Genomic DNA, 24,873 nt, shown 5'->3' on the forward strand with positions numbered 1-24,873 from the left:
ACACAAGCAGGTCCTTGGTGAACTCCACAAACAGGCGTCGGACCTTTATGCCGGGAATTGCCCGGTGAACCCAGTACTCAAAGTAAAGTATCCAAAACTTGCGGAAGAGGAACGCATACTCCCCAGGGAAACGCGTGTCACTCTGGCTCAACTTCGTTCTGGATACTGTAACAGGTTAAACTCTTACCTATCCAGAATCAACCCCGACATACAAAATGTATGCCCCGCTTGCAATGTGTCCCCACATGACACCAACCATCTCTTTAATTGTAATGTGGAACCAACGCCTCTAACACCCCTTTCCCTATGGTCCACCCCTGTTGAAACAGCAAGTTTCCTTGGACTCCCGTTAGAGGATATTGATGACAGTTTGTGATCGGTCGCGTCTGTTAGGTGGGGCGAAGCACTGCTACAACAACAACAACAACATGTGTGGCCGCTTGCGATTTGGTATTAATTCTTGTAATTGTTCGTATTTCCAATTAGGATTGGTTTTTTCATGGCACCACGCCAGGTTATATTCAATTTTAATTTTCGATTGTAATTTATCTTTAGTTAAGTTATTTGGGTAACAGGTTATACTACACACCCGGACTTGGCATGGCGTAGCCTAGGGTTATTTTTTATAAGTGCGGCCAAAGGCCGCCAACGCAGAAAGGTGTTCTGCCCAAAAATACTATGGATCCCACCCCCGGTTTCGGAGGTACCCGCAGGTCTTTTTCCGGTTTTTCGTTTATATCTTTTGAACGAGTTAAAATTTTTATTCTCCGTCTTCGGATTATTAATACTGATGTCAGGACGCGTCGTTTGACACCTCTCTCGATATTGGTAGCGTATTAGCAATCGGCCCCTCAACTAGACTATTACTGTTATTTGTTTTTCATTTAGAATTGATGGTTTTTGTCCAAAAATATATTCAATTAAAATTTGTCCCCACATGGCATCAAGCCAGCCACAAAATTAGTAATGTTTTTATTACCACGCCAGTCACGCATTCAGTAATGCTTTTAATTTTTATATATTTCCATATTCATAAAAATGATTTTCACTTTTTGCAATAAAAATTGCAGTTTGATATATGAATGCAATGAATACTGCATAGCATGTAAATCGAACTGCTTTTTTAGCATCAAGTATGTATATATGATTAACACTCCGTTAATTTATTCCGTCAATTATTTTCGAGAATTTTCTTTTCTTTTAGTAGGTATGTATGTATGTATATGAAAGTTAATTTTCAATGTGGACTGTCGCCAAGTGTCATTCCCGACCCGTTACGATTGTTTATGTATGTATATAAAGCGAGTTGGTATTTTATATTTGCACGAGTTTTTGATCCTGTTAGGAGTGCAAGAACACCACCCTAACTCCAGGTCAGGGAGGCATCGCATCTCCTAACTCCGCCAAAACGCCCGAGGGAAGCACAGAAGCCAAACTTGATGCCTATTCTAATTATCTACTCAACGCAAAAAAAGACCCAAAAAATTGACTTTGAGTCGAGGATGACACCGCACGTCCACTCACGCGAAAAGAAAAGACCGGAATGCAAACAAAATTTAAAAATTTCGGAATAATTTAGGAATGTGACATCAGGACGGAAGGCTGTAGCCTAGTCTGTCCTGATGTCAATTTGTTTAAATTTTTCACAAATTATTAAATAAATTATAAATTAAAAATTGCTTCAAATAAATGCTTTCATACATTTAAAGCAATAAGGGTAATCCCCGCTTAAAACTCATACAAATTTTAAAATTTTCATGCGGTTATTGTAATTTTGATGAGTTTTTCGTACCCACAAGAAAAACTGTGGGTAAAAGTGTTTTGCGCGGATATAGTTTTGGTCTCCAAACCGGTGTTGGACCCACCCAGGGTACTTTTTTATAAGCGCGGCCGAAGGCCGCCAATGCAGAAAGACGTTCTGCGGAAATATACTATGGATGCTACCCCCGGTTTCGGAGCGCTCCGGGGCATTTTTCGGCTTTTTGGAAATAAAATTTTTAATTTCCGCTTTCGGATTCGTGGTCCTGGGTTCAAAACGCGTTCTTTGACACCTCTCCCGATATTTTTGGACGAGTTTTAGCAGTGTTGAACTAAAGTAAAGAATTACCTTATTTTTTCGTAGACTTTCAGTATAGAATTGAGATTCAAGGCATATATGTCCCCTATTTTGGTATTTCTGAGTATTCTATAAATTTCAGCATAATGTTGTTGTTGTTGTAGCGATAAGGTTACTCCCAGAAGGCTTTGAGGAGTGTTATCGATGTGATGGTCTTTTGCCAGATACAGATCCGGTACGCTCCGGTAACACAGCACCTTTAAAGTGCTAGCCCTTTCGGGACCGACTTATGTAGCCACATTAAACCTTCAGGCCATCCCTCCCTCCTTGTGGAGCTTGGGGTCGCCAGAGCCTCGTCTGTTAGCGAAACAGGATTCGCCACGGATAGGTGAGGTTGAAAATTAGGTTTGGAGAAGCTAAATATTGCGCTGGCAACCTGAAAGGGTTGCGCTACACAGCCCCTTTAATCTGCTATTTTAGTCGCCTCTTACGACAGGCATACCTACCGCGGGCATATTCTGACCCCCTAAGCCGCTGGGTTATGTCAGCATAATGTTCTTAGTTGGTTTTATTCGTGTATCGTAAAATCTAAAAAATTCAAAATTTTAAGTTTAATCAATTTACAATTAAACGTGCGATGTAGCAGGCCCTCGATGTTTGGACCGCAGGTTTCTATCACAAAACAAAAATTCAAACATAATATATGAAAATCCAGGGCCGTAAAAAATCCTCAAATCTCTTGCTGGCAGTACTTGGGGAAAAGATAAAGAAACGCTCATTACCACTTACAAAACAATTGGTCAGCCGATTGCATGCTACGCGTCCCCGATATGGTCGCCAAGCCACTGGAAAAAGCTACAGGCCTGCCAAAATACTGCCCTAAGAACCGCCAAGGGTTGTCTCCTTATGTCCCCAGAACACCATCTACATAATGAGGCGAGAATACTCCCAATAAGGGAAAGAAATGAAATGCTAATCAAACAGTTTCTGTTGAACACCCAGAAACCTGGGCATCCCAACAGACATCTGATTGATGCTCCAACACCGCCCAGGGACTTAAGGGGTCCCCCCCGTAAGCACTATGAGGAAATACGGCACCTCAGAACAGAGCTGTATGAAGCCAAAAAACAAAAGCAGGTCCTTGGTGAACTCCATAAACAGGCGTCGGACCTCTATGTCCGGAATTGCCCGGTGAATCCAGTACTCAAAGAACAATACTCTTAAACTTGCAGAGGAGGAACGCACACTCCCTAAGGAAACGCAAGTCACTCTAGCCCAACTTCGATCTGGATACTGTAACAGGTTAAACTCTCACCTATACAGAATCAACCCCGATATACAAAGTGCATGCCCTGCTTGCAATGTGTCCCCACATGACACCAACCATCTTTTCAATTGTAATGTGGAAACAACGCCTCTAACACCCCTCTCATTATGGTCCACCCCTGGTGAAACAGAAAGTTTCCTCGGACTCCCGTTAGAGGACATTGATGACAATTTGTGAGTTGTCAGACCTATTGGATGGGGCGAAACACTGCTACAACAACAACAACAACAAACATAATATTGTCCAGGCCTTTTGGCCCTTATTGCTCAATTATTAGCCGAAACTACGCAAGGCAAAAAAAGTTTTCAAAAAAAATTCAATAATCGAGAAGGATCAAAATTTGCAGAAAAGTCTCGAAGTATGCAGTTTTGTAGTCCACTCAATTTTAGTCTATCAAAGTAGAATGAATGACCCTCTCTAAAAAAGGAGCACTTTTTTCATACATTTTCAAATACTATTTTCTACGTCGAAAACACTCCAATTTGAGCATTTTCCGAGCCACCCTAAGATGATGCGGGCATTGCGCTGGGTATCCGAACGTAGCTCCTTATGCTACCCTATGTTGGCTGGGGATGAGCTAATAGGTGCGATATACATACTTAAAACAAAAAGTTAGCAATATAATCCTTGTCATCATTCACCGACGAACCTTCGCCGCATACAGTCGCTTTTGTTCAACCGTGTGATTTTTTTCGTGTGCTTACTTAGCCTTCGCTTCAGTACATTTTGCATACCGTTACCAATTTACCGTTTTTTTCCACTTTTAACTTTGTGACTGCAAATAAGTGAATTTGACTACATTTATCACCAATGGCCCAAGTGGCCACTAAATTCGGGAACAATAGGTTTTCCCTATTGTCCCCACCACCCAAAACAAAACGTAAAAAGCCGGAAAGCTCAATAATGGACATTTTTCCTGATCTACCAATAACAAAAAGGATGATCCTCGTTTTTTGGTTATGTCATCACTTGACGAAAAAAAACCACTCGCATCATTTTCCTGTTTCGCCATCCACAAGGGATTACAAGCTATTAGCAAAGAAATCAACAACATTACCCAACTTCGTGATGGTAACTTCTTACTACTCGTTAAAAATCAAAAGATCGCTGACAGATTTCTTGCTTCGACACACTTGCCTGGAGTTACCAATATCTCAGTCATCCTACATGAAACTCTCAACTGCGTCAAGGGCACCATATACGCTCCTTACCTTAGCCACCTTCCTGAAGATGAAATCGTTGATGGCCTCAAGGATAGCGGGGTGATTAAAGCCTACAAATTCTCTCGTATGATCGACGGTACCCGTAAGTTTACAGGATCCATATTACTAACTTTCAATAAATACCACCTACCAGAAAAAATTGAAGCCGCTTGGAGAACCCTTTCCATTCGCCCCTATTTTCCCAATCCAATGCGTTGTAAACAATGTCAGATTCTTGGACACACTGCTAAGTTTTGTCGCAATGCTCCTGTTTGTGCCACTTGTAACTCTCCTCCTCATACAGAATCAGATTGTACTAGAGTTATGTGTGCCAATTGCCTCTCCGACCACCCATCCTACTCAAACCTTTGTCCTAAATTTCAACAAACTAAAGAAATCCTAAAAATCAAAACCATAAACAAATGTAGTATGCGGGAAGCCGTACAAAAATACAAAGACCTTCTACCTTCTACGCCAAACCCAAAATCTTTTGTTAATATAGCAAAATCCTCTATTAATAATGTAAATATTACCACACCTAAAACTGAATCTTCTAACACAACTATACTTACACAGGTAAACTCCCAATACTCTTCCCCCTTAGACACCCCTTCTCCCCTCCCTTCTACCCCCTGTCCACTGGACTCTCTACCCCACTCCCTCCGTCTATGATGGATACCTCCCCTCTCCCCTCCCCTCACATAGACCCAGATTTTGTCTCTAATTCTCCCAAAACCTCAACCCCAACTCTTAAAGTAACTGTTTTTTCTTTCTCCTCTTTCCATTTTTCATGGTTATGTCTCTTATTCAATGGAACATGAACGGATACTTAAACAATTACGTTAATCTTGAAGTATTAATTAAAACTCACAACCCCTCTTTTGTTCTTTTAAACGAAACTCACATCGCCGCTAACGTTACCCCTCCCACCCCTTCTGCTTACATAGGTCACTTTTATAACCATCCTCACATAACCTCCAGTAAACAAGGAATTGCCATCCTTGTTAAAAAGAACCTTCCCCATTCATCCTACCTTCCTCATTCCACAATCTCCTCTGTGGCAATTGAGATCCAATCCCCAAATAAATTAACAATTGTCTGTGCCTATTCACCTCCTAGTCAATCAATAACATCTACAGATTTCAATAACCTAATCCCTTGCTCCCCCCATCCTTTTATCATAGCTGGTGACTTTAACGCTTGGAGCGATCTTTGGGGCTCAGCCTCGGATAACTCCAAGGGCCGCGCGATCGAAGACTCTATTTTAGCTGCCAACTGCTTCGTCCTAAATAACGGATCTCCTACTCACTTTTCCACTCATTCCACTTTTACCCACATAGACCTCACTATATGTTCCTCATCCCTCTCCTCTAAATTGTCTTGGCACCCTATCGATGACCTTCATGGCAGTGACCATTTCCCTATTCTTACCAAAATCCATACCCATCGCCCATTAACTTATTTCAAACCCAGACCCGTTTTTAAAACTAACCTTGCTGACTGGAAATTTAGCGAATCCTGTGAATCCCTCTCCTCCTCCCTCTCCTTTTCATCCAACATCAACCAGGAAACTTCCAATCTCCACAAAATCATTCGTTCCTCAGCGAACCTATCCATTCCTCTAACTACTACGAAACCTTTCAGGCCTGCCCCTGTGTGGTGGAATAGAGAACTTTCGTTACTAAGGAATAAAAAGCAACAGTTATGGCATGCATTTGAACGCAACCCTACTTCTTCTAACCTTATTCATTATAAAAAACAGAATGCTCTTTTTCGACGCGATGCTAAAATTGCTAAAACTCGCTCTTTTCAAGATTTTACTTCCAATATTTCTGCATCATCGGACATGAAAAAAATATGGTCCGACATTAAGAGACTCACAGGCCTCTCCTCGCGCTCCAATATAACCTCCCTTAACTCCCCTCGGGGCAATCTACTCTATCCACAGGATATAGCCTTAGAACTTGCCAACCATTTTTCCTCTGTTTCCTCAGACTCTAATTTCCCTCCCGAGTTTTTCGCAGCTAAACTCTCCTTGCTTAACTCCAATAGAACTCCTCCTCATTCCTTATCCCCTTCTGCCAAACATTTAGAAGCCAACTTATCAGTGTCCGAACTTCATTCGGCCCTCTCAGCAGTCAAAGGCAAAACACCTGGCTTTGACAAAATATCATATCCTATTATCAAACACCTACCCTTACCCGTTCAGTCCCGTCTGCTCGATCACTACAACATTTTCAATTCTGGCTACTACCCCCACCTTTGGAAAACTAGTTCCGTGATCCCCATTCTAAAACCTGGCAAACCCCCACTTGAAGCTACCAGCTACCGTCCCATTGCCCTACTACCATGCTTAGGTAAGTTGATAGAGAAAATGATTGCAACCAGACTCGCTTGGTACGTTCACACAAACAAACTAATTCATCCGAACCAGGTTGCTTTTAAACGAGGTCAAGGAACAATGGATGCTATCCTTCACCTTGATCATCTTATTTCTGAAGCATTGTCCAGCAAAAATCATGTTACTCTTCTTTCACTTGACTTTGCCAAAGCCTTCGACAGAATTGGTATCCAAGTGGTACTGAGACAACTTAACAAGTGGAAAGTGGGTCCAAAAATCTACAACTTTATCAAATCCTTCTTATCCTCCAGGAAGATCTGCGTTCTTGTTTCGAACCACCGATCCCCCATCCTCCCCCTAGACAATGGCACTCCTCAAGGTTCACCTCTTTCAGTCATCCTATTCACCATAGCTTTTAATGAACTTAGTTCTATTTTTTCCGATTTCCCTAAAGTCTCCCATCTGCTTTATGCAGATGATGTACTATTGTTTTCTAAAACCTCTCACCTAGACTCCGTTATTGCAAACTTTTCCGATATCCTTGCCCGTATCTCCTACTGGTCCCTCTCCTCTGGCGCTTCAATATCCATTAGTAAAACTAAGATGCTTCATATATGTAAGAAACGTAATTGCAATACCCCCTCATTGCTTTTTGATAATGTAAATATTCCTGCTAGTGATAGTCTTAAGTTTCTAGGATTAATGTTTGATTCTAATTACACCTTTAAACAACATTGTAAATACGTTAGGGATAGGCTATTCTCTAAGTTAAACATTGTTAAATATTTATCTTGTAAACGCTCGCTTATCACCCCGCAACTCCTTATCAATGTAACTACGGCGCTTATCTTATCAACTATCAACTACGGTTTAGAAGTTTATGGTCACCACGCTAAAAATAATCTCAAAATGCTGGCTGCTCCTTATCACACCGCAACACGGAGATCATTACATGCCTTCCCTACTTCACCTATTAAAAATATCCTGGCTGAATCTGGGCTGCCTCTGCTATTCGATAATATGACGGACAGTATAAGCAAACTTTACACGAAGCTTGCATTGACTCCAAACATTTTCCTTCAAAATGATTTTCGCAATGCTTCTTCTCGGTCACGTCTACCAAAAGTTGCTTCCACCATCTACAAATGCGCTTCCTTCGCCAAAGTCAATGGTCTGCCCATCATCTTGCCTACTCAACGTTCCAGTGTGCACCCTCCCTGGACCTTTAACGAATCGTGTCTAGTTAATGATTTAACTTTCCTGCGAAAATCTAACACTTCAATAGCTGAATACAAATCCCGGTTTTTGGAGGTTACCGATCACCTTAAATCTACCAATTGGCAATTGATTTTCACCGATGGTCCGAAATCTGACTACACTTCCTACGCTGTAGTTAAAGAAAACGGAGATCCAATTTCATATGGTTTACTATTTTCCTTTTGTTCCATCTTTGCTGCTGAAGCTACTGCGATTCTACTTGCCACTCAGTACGCCTCCAAGGCTAATGGAAAATTCACTATATGCTCAGATAGCATGTCCTTCTTTGATGCGATTAACAAAATGAATAACGCAAACCATATTATTAAAGGAATTCGTAACATTTTAATGGCCCACCCAAATAAGATTAAGATAATGTGGGTACCAGGGCATTCACACATAAGTGGTAACACATTTGCTGATATTACTGCCAAAGATATGAAAATGACTCCTACAATTACATCAATATCATTCTGTAAAAGCGATGTTCTCAGACTCATTAAGCAGCAGAGGAAAATTAAAATAGATGCAGATTGGGTCACCTACAACCATCACTACTCTAGAGTTAATCCTACCCACAGTAAGCCTATTTATTCAGATCAGATTCCTGCCAATTAAATTACGCCTTACATTCGCCTTCGAATCGGGCATACAATAATTACAAATGCACATTTACTACAAGGACATCCGCCTAGCCAATGCCCCTTTTGCAACGAGACAGTCAGCGTATTACATCTTATAACCTTCTGTTCCGGTTTGATCCCACAGAGACAACTTCACATCGATAACTCAGATCCTATACTTCTTCTCAATGAACTATCCGTCTCCAACATAACGATTATATACAAATTTTTAAAGGATTCTGATCTTCTCCGTCTAATCTAAACCAACGTTCCTATACCAGCCAGCCGAAAGCCTCCGTCGCTAGCGCTGCACTTAATTATAGTTTATATATTAATTTTATTTTTATATAAGCTTTCATAAATAAATAAAATAAATAAATAATCCTTGTCATACTTACGGCACAGTTATTTTTTGCTCTTCAGTTGTAAATTCTTCTTTGGTCACAAAGGTTGTTGAATGGATTGTGTCGCTATATTCAGTATTTTCATCATCGTCTTCAATGGGCTCGTTTTTGATAAATTCGCTTAACTCACCTTTCGCTTGGATTGTGTCGCTATATTCAGTATTTTCTTCATCTTCAATGGGATCGTTTTTGATAAATTCGCTTAACTTGCCTTGCGAATTTTCACGAAAATCCAGTAATTGATCGTTTTTTAGTAAATGCTCAGCAGTACTCCATTGTGCTGATTCCGACTCAATTGCTTCATGTCTGCCTTCAAGCGCCGTTTCGGTTTCTGGAAGAAGTGAGTTTTGAGCAGTGCATTTGGGCTGGCAACTGCTCAACGGGCATGAATCTATGTGGTTTGGTAATACTTCATTGTCAATTTCTGCCTCCATCATCGACATATTTAAATCATCCAATTTTTTACAAACTATTTCTCGCATCTTATGGTCCGATTGTAGGCACATTTTTTGGAACCGATATACAATTATCAATTGGTGCAAGCATTTACAACAAATTTTTTTTGGTAGCTCGTCACTTAGCTGCACTTCCACTATTTGGGGTATTGTGCTGGATAACAAATCAGCTATTCGTAATTCGTCGCATTCATAAATAGTTTCAAAGATAGATTGGTGTTGTGGTTCAGTGCTTCCTTCAGACGCGAAGGCTTCCGGTTTAATCATACAAGTCCGACAGAGGTAATCGATATATAGATCACTTGTATCCATTTGAGCGAGTGTATTTGTTCAGTAAGGATTATAAAAACGCTATAGTAAAACACTATAAGGGAGGTTTAGGGATGAAACGATACTACAAAATAGAATTCGGTAGCGGCACTTTTAGCCCGATACCAAGAAAATTTGTATTCGATACTTTTGAATCGACTACTCAGGTATCGGAGAAAAGTGAAGGGCCAATTAAACTACCTTAAGGGCCAGTTAAACTTTCTTAAGTTCCAAATATGGAATTGACACATCCGCGCAACCAACAAAAATTACCAGCGAGACTGAAGTGTAGGCCGATTCTGTATCTCTTAACAATAAGAAAACTTGTTAGCTTAGTCAAAAGCTTTTGCCGTTTGCACTAACAATTCATTGATTCTGTAACTCGGTCTAAACAATGGCATAGAGCTGATGGCATCTCCGGCGAAAAAATGCGAAAAACACAAAGAGGAAATATCAAAAGTAAGTTTGTACGCGCAAAATTTGTTTTACAAAAGTGGAAATAATTCGGGGAATTTTGATTGCGGTTATTATTATTATATAAATTGAAGTTAAGTATATAGTGCAGTGCATATTTTGCTAACTGAAAGTGTTTAACCTATTTGTATTTTACTAGGATGTGTGATAAAGCAAAAAGGAGTCGTGCTTCGGGTGAGCAGTTGAGTGCAATGCTCGATTTTTTTTATTTTCACCCCGAATCTTGCCAGCTGAAAGTTCCAAAAGTTGCATGGAAAGTTGGAGAACAAAAAAAAGTGGACCCAAATGGCGGCGAAGCTGAATGCCATTGGAGGGGCGGTAAAGACGGTTGAGCAGTGGCAAAATGTAAGTTTATCTTGATTTATTTTCAAACAAGATAGGCGCCTTTTTTGTCCCCTCCTTTTCGTGTTCGTTTCGTACTTTAGCGTTTCTTTTATAAAATATCCGATTTTAAAAAGGTAAAAATGTCACTTTTTCTGCCCTGGGAAACCATTATTAGTAAAATGTAGTTGTAACATTTCTTTCTCGTGGGAATGGCTTAAACAATATTATGTTTGAAAATTCTGTTATAGAAAATGTTGAAACGGCAAGAAATCTTGGCATAGTTTTTAACAAAACATTGTCCTGGAGAGACCATATCTTTAGAACCGTAGGAAAAGTGTACGGTATGCTCCGTACACTGTGGTTGACACAGTATTTCACTCCGCTACATATTCGACTACTTTTATCCAAAGAGTACTTAATACCTACGCTCCTCTTCGGCTGTGAGATTTTTTCTAACTGTGACGCTGTGAGTAAAAAGAAGCTTAATGTTGTCTACAATAACATTGCTAGATACGTTTACGGGCTGAATAGACTTGATCACTTTTCCTGTTATTCTGCAAAGTTGCTAGACATTTCTTTTGACAACCTTTTAAAGTTTAGAACACTTATTACCTTGCATAAGATAATCTACACGAAGGAGCCTTATTACTTATATCGAAGGCTTCAATTTCTTCATTCTACGAGGACAATGGTTCTTGCACATGTTAAACACCGTATGCTAATTTCTGAACGCCAATTCTTCGATACTTCGATCCGTCTTTGGAACTCCCTTCCAGCCAGAATAAGACAAATAAGTAATGCAATGCATTTCAAAAAAGAATTAATCTTGTTCTTTAATTGACTCACCTCTCCTTCTTCAACTGACTCTCTTTACTGATCTTCTATCCGTTTTTCTTGCCACCTCCTATTTCCTCAAAGGATAGAACCTAATATTATTACTGTACTACCTACCCTTGCAATGTCCCCTTTATTCTTATTTCTGTTCTGTGTCCCTAGGCTAAGCTCTTTAAAATTTATTGTAACCATTAAGTCTTATTTTACAAATTATCTATTGTTTATCTAAGTTATTGAAGCATTTTTTGAATTTTCGCCTTTGTTCTGTCACTGTTCTGACTAGCACTATAAAATAATTTTGTCAAATTGTTGTGTTAGGAAAAATTTAATAAAATACAAATACAAAAGGATATTTCCAGGCAACCAACCCTCAAAATATTTGCATGTATTCCAAAATGCATATAAAGTGCATTTCGTTCATTGAGCAGATGGGTCAAGGTCGTTGTATATCTGGATCTCCTACTATTTGAGTACAGTTTTCATTGTACTGAGTTTCTTCGTACTACTACACTTCACCCCTTTAATTGCTTTTGTTTTGGCCTTTTTGTGCAATGGTTTTCATTTGTCTTTTCTTAAAGTAAAATGTAATACAAATGTAATACTTCTCCAACAGAAATTACAAAAAAATTTTTTAAGTAAAATGTAATACAAATGTAATACTTCTCCAACAGAAACAACAAGAAAATTTTATTTGTAAAAATGGCTAAAATAATGGTTGACACATAATTTGAAAAAAAGAACAGTTATTTAAAAATATTTAGGCTTAAATTTGATGTATTATATTTTTAAATAACTATTCTTTTTTTCAAATTATATGTCAACCATTATTTTAGTCATTTTTACAAATAAAATTTGGCATTGTATAAGTGGCATTTAAAGTAAAATAAATAAATTGTGCGCGTCTTAAGTACGAATTTACATAATACGTTTTTTCATGTGCTCAGCCATTTCTGAGATACATAGCACAAATTGCCACTCAAACTTTATATCATGATAGATTACTGATAAATGGAGACTTTTAATGTCACTTATGCAAAGCCAAACTAAAGGCGTATGCCTGTTTCCAGCTTATTATCTCAATTTTTTTTTATCCTTTTATTTTGTAAAAGATCTTACATACATATATATTTTTTTACTGAATTCTATTACAAATTTTATTTTTACAAATTAATTACAATGCTTTTTTTGTAATTTTAATATATATAAGTTTCTGTGTACGGTGTGGTGTATTGCATTTGATTTGTATATTCAAATTAATGTTAATTATCGTTATCTCAAAACATGACTGAAATATAATTCGTATTTCTAAATATACTATGTATTATCTGTATTTACGTTTGTTAGTATGTATACATTTTTATAAATGTGTTATTCTTGAAAATAATGTGATGATTTTAAACAATTGATTATGAATATTGCATTTGCTCGAGAAGTTCAAATTTCATGTGCTTCATAAAACTCGGAACGTATTTGTAACTCTACTATATTCCTATAGTAAAAACATGCTATAATAACACATCTCTTCGAATGTAGTAAATTGCAATGTCGCATATTATATATTGAATTGAACTATTTTATAATTAAAATGACATTTTTAAAGATTTTGTTTTCCATAAAGGTTTTGATCCTAAAGAAAATCGAAATTCCAAAGCCATTTACTTTGCTCAAAAAGCTTTTGAAAAAAGTGTTGAAATGACCAATTGGTCAATAGTTTAACTCGCCTTTGAAGCGCAATATGTTCGACTCTTGTATATCTACGTTTTTGAAATTAAAAGTTTTTCTCATACACTTTTTAGTTTTCGAAAGCCTTTACCTGACGAAAAGTGCAATTCTATTTGAGCAATAAATTTTTTAGTTTTAGGAGTTTTCGAAATTAAAAATTTTTTTGAATGTAAAACTTTAAAAGTAAAGAAATGTTTCTGAATCATTTTTTTTCTTGCTTTTATTTTGAAAAGCGGCATCAGTGGTTTTAAAAGTTTTCAGATATATTTGCTTTTCCAGTATGCAGAATTATTCAAACAGGCTCATTCCATTTCAAGACACCCGGTCCGCGCAGGCCATGATTTTTGATTTCGATGAAATTTTAGTACTGTAACGAATTTACTTGCAAATCCTCTTATTTGCAATCCTCTGCTAAGTTCGAATCACTAAATCAAACTGTGCAACGAATAGCTTGCTTAATACCCAAACTGATTGATAGCTCAAATGAAACTCTACTATTCAAAATAATACTGCTCTTGTTCGCTAGATAGTGTCTTAGTCGTAACTGCTTGACAACTCAAATCAAACTGAATTCCAGTGCCTCTACAATTGCCGCCTCTTATACTCTTTGATTTCAACCTTCGCATCTTCTAGGCGCTTCCAGAATCTACTAGTCCAGCAGCTCTCAAACTTCTCAGCTGTAACTACAATTGCACAATTTTATAGTTTTTCTCATTGCATGCTTATAGGAGTATCTCAGATATATGCATGTGTTTGTGCATTGACTCTCCGCTGCTCGTATACGTACATGGTACATATATGTAGACCAGGGCCATTCAAAACTGAAAGTGCACCTGTATTAGTGAGAGCGCAATCGTCGCGATGATCGTGCGGGTGAATTGATTTTTCATTTAGTCGCTTACTAGCAAGCAACGAGCTAACAACAAGCATGTGTATCGCGCATAATTTTTCTTACATATTTTGATACCGATCTGCGGATACCCACCACTGATGTTGCTACGCCAAGTGCCAAGCGACGACTTATGCGGCAGTTACTCACGAACGTACGTACCAAAAACGTGTCAGCTGACACGACCTATCTTATGACTGTGCAATGTAAACGAAAACTCACCGACGTGCAACGCCCGTACGTACGTAGCCCGGAACGTAGAAATCAAAACAATTTAGATTTTTTCCGTAAGAACGTGTCAGCTGATCGCTCTCTCACTAGACAGAGTTGCCTAGTAAACTTATGTGCGCTTAAGCACTGTTGCCATTGACCATTTTGCATAAAAGTTGGCTTTCGAATTTCGATTGTCTTGAAAAATCCTTTATGGGAATATGTTAATCTTCAAAAACGTCATTTCAGGTATAAAAATATTCAAAACGATATAACCTGCAACCTTATGTCCGTTTCGAAAATAAAATAAAAATGTAGATAAAAACTTTAATTTCATCGAAATTGCGAAAAAATCATTTATTGCCACAATTAGTGTTGGCTCATTCCATTTCAAGACACCCGGTCCGCGCAGGACATGATTTTGAATTTCGATGAAATTTTAATATGTTGTTCTTTAGTCAAAATAATGAAACACGTGTATTTTTTTGGATTTATCGGCAATTGAATTCCATAAAATGCAGTCGGTATTTTATTCACCTATTTTTTCAACTGTAGGTTTCTAGGGTACGGAGCATACCGTACACTTTTCCTACGGTTCTAAAGATATGGTCTCTCCAGGACAATGATTTGTTAAAAACTATGCCAAGATTTCTTGCCGTGTCAACATATTCTATAACAGAATTTTCAAACATAATATTGTTTAAGCCATTTGTAGCTAGCGGCTTTCTACGGATAACAATGCACTTCGACTTTCTAGGATTTAGACATAAACCATTCATGGAAGCCCATACACCTATTTGACTAAGATCTTGATTCAAGTTACTTATACATAAACTCATACAATCGACAGGACAGCACGTATACAATTGAACATCGTCAGCGTAGATATGGACGTCACAATACTTAAGAACACGAGGCAGGTCATTAATGTACAATACAAACAACAAAGGACCAAGGATTGACCCTTGGGGTACACCACGCGAAACGTCTAACAAGTTTGACTTTCTATTATCTACACATACTGCCTGCGTTCTGCCGTCTAGATAAGATCTGATTAGGTTGGTTGCGTGACTGGAAAAATTAAACATGTTTTCCAGCTTTTTACATAGTAGGGTATGGTCAACAGAGTCAAAGGCTTTAGAGTGGTCAAGAAGGGTTAGGAAAGCCGTAAAGTTATCACCTATGCGCTCCCGTATATCTTCTACCACAGAAATAAGTGCCGTAGTACAGCTCCTTTTTGGTCTGAAACCGGACTGATGGTCCGTTAAAAGTTTATTTACATGCACATATGTGGCGATCTGCCCATGTAGAATGCGCTCAACGACCTTCGAAAGAAAAGGCAGTATGGCTATCGGCCTGTACTCTTTGTTTTGTTTGGGAATGGGGATAACTTTAACAGCTTTCCAACAATTTGGAAAGACAGAGGTGGTTAGGATAGAGTATATTAAATAGGTTATATGGGGCAGGATTACGGGTAGAATAATTTTCACAAATTTTGCACATATTCCGTCTAAGCCTATAGCGGTGGACTTCACAGAAAGTATGGCTTTCACAACATCACAGTCATCGACACGAACAAACTCGAGGGGACTAGCATCAACATTTACACGATCACCGTAGTTGTCAATACATATAGCAGCCGAGGGAGGTAACTTTAAAAAACTATCATTGATGTCGTTAACATCTACATCAGGTGGGACAGAGAGATCGGCCTTGGATTTGCCAATTCCAATTTTCTTGATCCTATTCCAAGTTTCTTTTGAATTTAAAGCGGTGCTGAACTTATTTTCGTAGAAATGTACTTTAGCCGATCCTATGGCTTTATTGGCAGTGACTCGTGCAGCTTTGAAGCGCATGTGCATTTCCACAGTTCTGTATCTTTTCCACCGGGAATAAGCTAGATTACGCAAGTGAATTAGTTGCATAATACTGGCGTCAAACCATGGATTGCTATTGTGTTTCGTCACCTTAAGTTTCATAGGAACGTGGTCGTCGAAGAGCTTATTTATACTGTCTTGAAGGAATTTAGTTTGCCCATCCACCGATGCCATCGTTCGAATCAATCTCCAGTCGACAGACTCCACTGCTTCAGCAAGTGCACTATAATTTATACTTTTAAAGTCACGATATGTAAACGAGCTCGGTGTAAACAACGTTTGAAAGTTGTAAGTAATGAATAGGAGGTCGTGTTTAGAAAAATTGGGAGCAGACAGCTGATCGTAAAGAAGTACTTTATCTGAGTCGTTTACAAAGAAGAGGTCTAGCAGCGAGGAACTAGTGTTGGTAAAATGTGTTGGTATGGTAATGTTAGCCGAGAAGAGTCCCAGAGATTCCATACTTAGCTTAAGACTTGAATCTGTGAGCAGGTTGCTATTGAAGTCACAAGCTAGGACTATATTTTCGTAACTTAAGAGTAGAGGTTGCAGAAAATCCTTAAAGTCAGCAAAATTTACTTGGCGATTAGGTCTGTATGCACAGCCGACAAGGAGCTTATCACCCTTTGATGAAAAAACATCAACGAACACAAATTCTACAGAATCGCCGGTACAAGAACTACAATGTAATTTTCATGACAAACTACTTTTAACATATATAGAGACACCACCACCATGACCACTTCTGTCAGCTCTGAAAAGTCGATAGCCATTTAGTTTCACTATCTCATCGTTATGGCGTGAAGAAAACCAGGTCTCGGAGATGCAGATAATATCTATATCGGAGGCCTCGCAAAGATATCTTAACTCATCAAGTTTTCTATAGAGGCTTTGCGCGTTGATGTGTATGACATTTATACCTTTCGCACGCCTGCTGAGTATGCGCAGCAACGTTCGAGAGCAGTCTTTGAAACTTGGGGACTTATAATAGTTTAGCACCAGAGATATAAAAAGGTTTGGCAATAAGCTTTGCACTGCTTTTGGTTAAATGCAAATTGCTATGGCATATGAAGGTGAAAGAGGAAAAGAGACAGAAAGGAAAGAAATGACTTATACGTATTATACTTATTACACTAAATACGTGGAAGCCCGTTCTGTGCATTAGTAGATCGATTAATGGATTCGTCTCGAAAGGAGCTACCATCATCTGGGCTTGAATTCTCAAGGTCCTTGAGTGACTCCAAGCTAGGGATTTTTTCGGGGTTATCGTTGGTTTTACGATTTATGTGAACTATGCCTCTGATTGTGAAGACAGCGGCTACTTTTTCCTTCTTTTAAGGCGGATCGCTGCCTTGAATATTTCATAATTCCGTTTCGTCAGCGATGCATTTACGTAAAATGGAGCTTCGGAGTTTATACCCACATCTACTAGACGGAGCCCTCTTTTACTTTTATTTTCAGGGTCCGCACGCCTGAAGCTCGAAATTGTTTTTAGGAGGGTATTTTTATCGGATGGAGACTTGAACCTTATGACGATGGTTGGATCAGTGACACTGTCGCGTAATTTCCGAGACTGAAAGATGCCGTTTATGGGGGGTGGCTGCAAGTTCAATGTGAAACACAAATGGTGGAAAATGCTTTGAAGATTTTCCCCTTCCTCAGCTGGGATACCATGAACCCGGACGTCGCAAGCAGCTACTTGGTTTTCTCTTTTGCTCTCTTGTGTGGTCAGCTTTACCTTTAGAATGGATATTTCATCCTCCAGATGCCCAATGCACACGAGTGCTGTCTCCAGACGAGAAACTTCTTCCTCGAGATGTCCTAAACGATCAAAAACAGCGTCCAGACGAGATACTTTATCGTTCAGCTCAATTAAATAATTGCAATGATACTTTAAAGTATTTTCTCTAAAGGAATTTTTTTTCGAATAATGCAACCATTTGCTTGAGGAACAAATTATACAGTAATAATATCCTCTATACAGTGAAATAAAATAAAACCCTTCGGGTTCCATAGGTTTTATAATTTCGATTATACTATTTTCACACAGATGCTTAATGATCTCATTTCACCTTCTAATGAAATCGTAAATTTTTTGCTTTCACACAGAAGTAACGGCTCGATTAGTATGAAGGATGAAATGTCAAGCGAATAAAATGACAATGCTATATGACAGACAATCATGGCGAAACGATACAAGGTGGCAGCATGGTGACATACCTACAAACATAAAAAATGCCATGTACTTGTAAATTCGATGGACAAATGTCAATATCGTACTGCACCGGTAGTTGATGTTTTAAATCAAATAAAAAAGGCTATAATCAGCTGTTCGATGCGGCCACCTTGTATCGTTCCGCCATGTAGACAATTACATTTACTTTGACAAATGACATTTTTAAGCACTGAACACACCAAAAATTAAGAAGCGGAAACGGAAGGGGAACGCTGCCAACAGAGTTGCATTGTGCTTTTGACTTCATTAGGCATTCGATTAGCTACTAATGAAATAAATATAGAAACGAATTTTGTAGGGAAGATTGAGCTCAATAAGCGTCTTAATATAGAAAACTGCCTTTATTATTCAATAAGCCGTCTGTGTGAAAACAGTATTAGTGTATAATTTGGTCATTAAGTAAATGGGTACAAAATTTTAAGCAATAATGCACTTTTAAAAAATTAATTGAAAAAATCCTTGCTAGGAGATTTTCAGGCAACCCACTTGCAAAATATTTTATTGCATGCCAAAATGCATAAAAAGTGCATTTTGTTCATTAAGCAAAAAGGTGAAGGTCGTTCTATTGCCGGAAATTAGACTAAGTCTTTGAAGTTTCAAAATCTGTGGAGATAGCAGTTTTTATTATTTTTTGTGAGAATCAGAAGGGTTATTTTAAGTATTTTCTAGGGATTCTGAAGATGAGTGAGACAACTACATCATGAACCTGACGATACCGTACACCCTGTATCATTAATTTTTAAACTTAAAAATATGCTTTACAAACGACTGAAAATCTAACTCAATAAAATTTAAATATTACCCGTTCGCTTGCTTTTGTTTCGATTTGCGTACAATGCCTTTCATAAAATAAAATAAAAATGGACTTATACAACATATTGATTAATATTTAAGCTATTGTTACAGTTTAGAAAAATACGGTGGTTTTAAAAAAACCATCACTTGAAGCCAAATTTCCGAAATTTTTAGTATGCAAAAAAACTTTTTTACTAAGTATCTACTGCGGAGGACCCAAAGAATATGTTAATTGCGTGAAAGCATTCGCACAGGTTTTCACCACCTCGCTAAATGCTATCATTGCGTCTGCCATTTTTTCTGTGGCAGCAGCAATTCTATTTATTGCCTCAATCTGGTTCTGCGAGGACTCTACATGCATCTAATAAACGAAACAATTTTTGCAATGAAATGCAGTGTTTTACCATATGCGTGTATACCCTTTGTGTTTCGGCAATCTTTAAAAATGTTGTTGTGATGGGTGATTCTTCAGACCGCTTCCTCTTACTTCCCCTACGTGGTTTGGGGTTTTTGGAGTTTCGCACCGTAATTCCGATTCGCCTTCGGGCAAATTTAATAACAGTAATTCAGGGCTCTCCTCGTCATCTACGACCAGTTGAAAATCTTCATCGTGTTCCAGGAACAATTGCAGATCCTATAAACGCATCATTAAAATGAAATTTGATGAGCACATAAAAGATGATACAAAACGAATTACTTCTTGCATGGGAATATTCTCGTTAACATCTGCCTCTCCTTCCATGTAGGTGATCCCTACTAAATCTATGACTTTTTTCTCTAAGTTGGTAAGAGGAGATTGTTGAAGGGGTCTGTTTCCAGTCATATTCTGTTCCTTCTTCAGATCGCGCACATGAGTAGATGTGCGACTTTTTAAATCCCGCCAGACCTACATAGAAAAAGGTATTTTTATATTTTATTTGTTACAAGCGGACCCCACTTACTCTGTTTTGTTATGCCCGAGCTTTGGCTTTAGTTTATTTAACAATTACAAATGTATATACAGAACTAAATTTTTAATTTCCACTTTCGAGTTTTGGTAACGAGGTCAAAACGCATCTTTTGATACCTCTCTCCCGACATTTTTAGACGTGTCTTAGCAGTTGTTAGCTAATGGAAAGAAAGAGCTCTCCCACGACGAAAGAAATGTTACAACTACATTTTACTAATAATGGTTTCCCAGGGCACAAAAAGTGACATTTTTACCTTTTTAAAATCGGATATTTTATAAAAGAAACGCTAAAGTACGAAAGGAACACGAAAAGGAGGGGACAAAAAAGGCGCCTATCTTGTTTGAAAATAAATCAAGATAAACTTACATTTTGCCACTGCTCAACCGTCTTTACCGCCCCTCCAATGGCATTCAGCTTCGCCGCCATTTGGGTCCACTTTTTTTTATTCTCCAACTTTCCATGCAACTTTTGGAACTTTCAGCTGGCAAGATTCGGGGTGGAAATAAAAAAATCGAGCATTGCACTCAACTGCTCACCCGAAGCACGACTCCTTTTTGCTTTATCACACATCCTAGTAAAATACAAATAGGTTAAACACTTTCAGTTAGCAAAATATGCACTGCACTATATACTTACCTTCAATTTATATAATAATAATAACCGCAATCAAAATTCCCCGAATTATTTCCACTTTTGTAAAACTAATTTTGCGCGTACAAACTTACTTTTGATATTTCCTCTTTGTGTTTTTCGCATTTTTTCGCCGGAGATGCCATCAGCTCTATGCCATTGTTTAGACCGAGTTACAGAATCAATGAATTGTTAGTGCAAACGGCAAAAGCTTTTGACTAAGCTAACAAGTTTTCTTATTGTTAAGAGATACAGAATCGGCCTACACTTCAGTCTCGCTGGTAATTTTTGTTGGTTGCGCGGATGTGTCAATTCCATATTTGGAACTTAAGAAAGTTTAACTGGCCCTTAAGGAAGTTTAATTGGCCCTTCACTTTTCTCCGATACCTGAGTAGTCGATTCAAAAGTATCGAATACAAATTTTCTTGGTATCGGGCCAAAAGTGCCGCTACCGAATTCTATTTTGTAGTATCGTTTCATCCCTAAACCTCCCTTATAGTGTTTTACTATAGCGTTTTTATAATCCTTACTGAACAAATACACTCGCTCAAATGGATACAAGTGATCTATATATCGATTACCTCTGTCGGACTTGTATGATTAAACCGGAAGCCTTCGCGTCTGAAGGAAGCACTGAACCACAACACCAATCTATCTTTGAAACTATTTATGAATGCGACGAATTACGAATAGCTGATTTGTTATCCAGCACAATACCCCAAATAGTGGAAGTGCAGCTAAGTGACGAGCTACCAAAAAAAATTTGTTGTAAATGCTTGCACCAATTGATAATTGTATATCGGTTCCAAAAAATGTGCCTACAATCGGACCATAAGATGCGAGAAATAGTTTGTAAAAAATTGGATGATTTAAATATGTCGATGATGGAGGCAGAAATTGACAATGAAGTATTACCAAACCACACAGATTCATGCCCGTTGAGCAGTTGCCAGCCCAAATGCACTGCTCAAAACTCACTTCTTCCAGAAACCGAAACGGCGCTTGAAGGCAGACATGAAACAATTGAGTCGGAATCAGCACAATGGAGTACTGCTGAGCATTTACTAAAAAACGATCAATTACTGGATTTTCGTGAAAATTCGCAAGGCAAGTTAAGCGAATTTATCAAAAACGATCCCATTGAAGATGAAGAAAATACTGAATATAGCGACACAATCCAAGCGAAAGGCGAGTTAAGCGAATTTATCAAAAACGAGCCCATTGAAGACGATGATGAAAATACTGAATATAGCGACACAATCCATTCAACAACCTTTGTGACCAAAGAAGAATTTACAACTGAAGAGCAAAAAATAACTGTGCCGTAAGTATGACAAGGATTATTTATTTATTTTATTTATTTATGAAAGCTTATATAAAAATAAAATTAATATATAAACTATAATTAAGTGCAGCGCTAGCGACGGAGGCTTTCGGCTGGCTGGTATAGGAACGTTGGTTTAGATTAGACGGAGAAGATCAGAATCCTTTAAAAATTTGTATATAATAGTTATGTTGGAGAATGATAGTTCCTTGAGAAGAAGTATAGGATCTGAGTTATCGATGTGAAGTTGTCTCTGTGGGATCAAACCGGAACAGAAGGTTATAAGATGTAATACGCTGACCGTCTCGTTGCAAAAGGGGCATTGGCTAGGCGGATGTCCTTGTAGTAAATGTGCATTTGTAATTATTGTATGCCCGATTCGAAGGCGAATGTAAGGCGTAATTTAATTGGCAGGAATCTGATCTGAATAAATAGGCTTACTGTGGGTAGGATTAACTCTAGAGTAGTGATGGTTGTAGGTGACCCAATCTGCATCTATTTTAATTTTCCTCTGCTGCTTAATGAGTCTGAGAACATCGCTTTTACAGAATGATATTGATGTAATTGTAGGAGTCATTTTCATATCTTTGGCAGTAATATCAGCAAATGTGTTACCACTTATGTGTGAATGCCCTGGTACCCACATTATCTTAATCTTATTTGGGTGGGCCATTCAAATGTTACGAATTCCTTTAATAATATGGTTTGCGTTATTCATTTTGTTAATGGCATCAAAGAAGGACATGCTATCTGAGCATATAGTGAATTTTCCATTAGCCTTGGAGGCGTACTGAGTGGCAAGTAGAATCGCAGTAGCTTCAGCAGTAAAGATGGAACAAAAGGAAAATACAAAACCATATGAAATTGGATCTCCGTTTTCTTTAACTACAGCGTAGGAAGTGTAGTCAGATTTCGAACCATCGGTGAAAATCAATTGCCAATTGGTAGATTTAAGGTGATCGGTAACCTCCAAAAACCGGGATTTGTATTCAGCTATTGAAGTGTTAGATTTTCGCAGGAAAGTTAAATCATTAACTAGACACGTTTCGTTAAAGGTCCAGGGAGGGTGCACACTGGAACGTTGAGTAGGCAAGATGATGGGCAGACCATTGACTTTGGCGAAGGAAGCGCATTTGTAGATGGTGGAAGCAACTTTTGGTAGACGTGACCGAGAAGAAGCATTGCGAAAATCATTTTGAAGGAAAATGTTTGGAGTCAATGCAAGCTTCGTGTAAAGTTTGCTTATACTGTCCGTCATATTATCGAATAGCAGAGGCAGCCCAGATTCAGCCAGGATATTTTTAATAGGTGAAGTAGGGAAGGCATGTAATGATCTCCGTGTTGCGGTGTGATAAGGAGCAGCCAGCATTTTGAGATTATTTTTAGCGTGGTGACCATAAACTTCTAAACCGTAGTTGATAGTTGATAAGATAAGCGCCGTAGTTACATTGATAAGGAGTTGCGGGGTGATAAGCGAGCGTTTACAAGATAAATATTTAACAATGTTTAACTTAGAGAATAGCCTATCCCTAACGTATTTACAATGTTGTTTAAAGGTGTAATTAGAATCAAACATTAATCCTAGAAACTTAAGACTATCACTAGTAGGAATATTTACATTATCAAAAAGCAATGAGGGGGTATTGCAATTACGTTTCTTACATATATGAAGAATCTTAGTTTTACTAATGGATATTGAATCGCCAGAGGAGAGGGACCAGTAGGAGATACGGGCAAGGATATCGGAAAAGTTTGCAATAACGGAGTCTAGGTGGGAGGTTTTAGAAAACAATAGTACATCATCTGCATAAAGCAGATGGGAGACTTTAGGGAAATCGGAAAAAATAGAACTAAGTTCATCAAAAGCTATGGTGAATAGGATGACTGAAAGAGGTGAACCTTGAGGAGTGCCATTGTCTAGGGGGAGGATGGGGGATCGGTGGTTCGAAACAAGAACGCAGATCTTCCTGGAGGATAAGAAGGATTTGATAAAGTTGTAGATTTTTGGACCCACTTTCCACTTGTTAAGTTGTCTCAGTACCACTTGGATACCAATTCTGTCGAAGGCTTTGGCAAAGTCAAGTGAAAGAAGAGTAACATGATTTTTGCTGGACAATGCTTCAGAAATAAGATGATCAAGGTGAAGGATAGCATCCATTGTTCCTTGACCTCGTTTAAAAGCAACCTGGTTCGGATGAATTAGTTTGTTTGTGTGAACGTACCAAGCGAGTCTGGTTGCAATCATTTTCTCTATCAACTTACCTAAGCATGGTAGTAGGGCAATGGGACGGTAGCTGGTAGCTTCAAGTGGGGGTTTGCCAGGTTTTAGAATGGGGATCACGGAACTAGTTTTCCAAAGGTGGGGGTAGTAGCCAGAATTGAAAATGTTGTAGTGATCGAGCAGACGGGACTGAACGGGTAAGGGTAGGTGTTTGATAATAGGATATGATATTTTGTCAAAGCCAGGTGTTTTGCCTTTGACTGCTGAGAGGGCCGAATGAAGTTCGGACACTGATAAGTTGGCTTCTAAATGTTTGGCAGAAGGGGATAAGGAATGAGGAGGAGTTCTATTGGAGTTAAGCAAGGAGAGTTTAGCTGCGAAAAACTCGGGAGGGAAATTAGAGTCTGAGGAAACAG

The 24,873-nt window shown here is 38.4% G+C and overlaps 2 protein-coding genes across 3 annotated transcripts in view; one reads left to right on the forward strand and one right to left on the reverse strand.

Annotated features, from left to right (window-relative positions):
• LOC137249220 (zinc finger protein 431-like) overlaps positions 1 to 10,061 on the reverse strand; it is a 117,613-nt gene extending 107,552 nt beyond the window's left edge. For both annotated transcript variants that reach the window (XM_067780530.1, XM_067780528.1), the window contains exon 1: positions 9,205 to 10,061. In XM_067780530.1, coding sequence (XP_067636631.1) covers positions 9,205 to 9,977 — 773 coding nt within the window. In that variant the 5' untranslated portion in view covers positions 9,978 to 10,061. The remainder of the gene's footprint in view (positions 1 to 9,204) is intronic.
• Positions 10,062 to 21,358: 11,297 nt separating this feature from the next.
• Positions 21,359 to 24,873, forward strand: part of LOC137249234 (zinc finger protein 93-like) — a 169,780-nt gene continuing 166,265 nt past the window's right edge. The window contains exon 1 of the mRNA XM_067780546.1: positions 21,359 to 22,236. Within this exon, the coding sequence (XP_067636647.1) occupies positions 21,464 to 22,236 (773 nt within the window). The 5' untranslated portion in view covers positions 21,359 to 21,463. The remainder of the gene's footprint in view (positions 22,237 to 24,873) is intronic.

The sequence above is a fragment of the Eurosta solidaginis genome, chromosome 4, assembly GCF_040869045.1.
Source record: "Eurosta solidaginis isolate ZX-2024a chromosome 4, ASM4086904v1, whole genome shotgun sequence".
Lineage (NCBI taxonomy): Eukaryota > Metazoa > Arthropoda > Insecta > Diptera > Tephritidae > Eurosta > Eurosta solidaginis.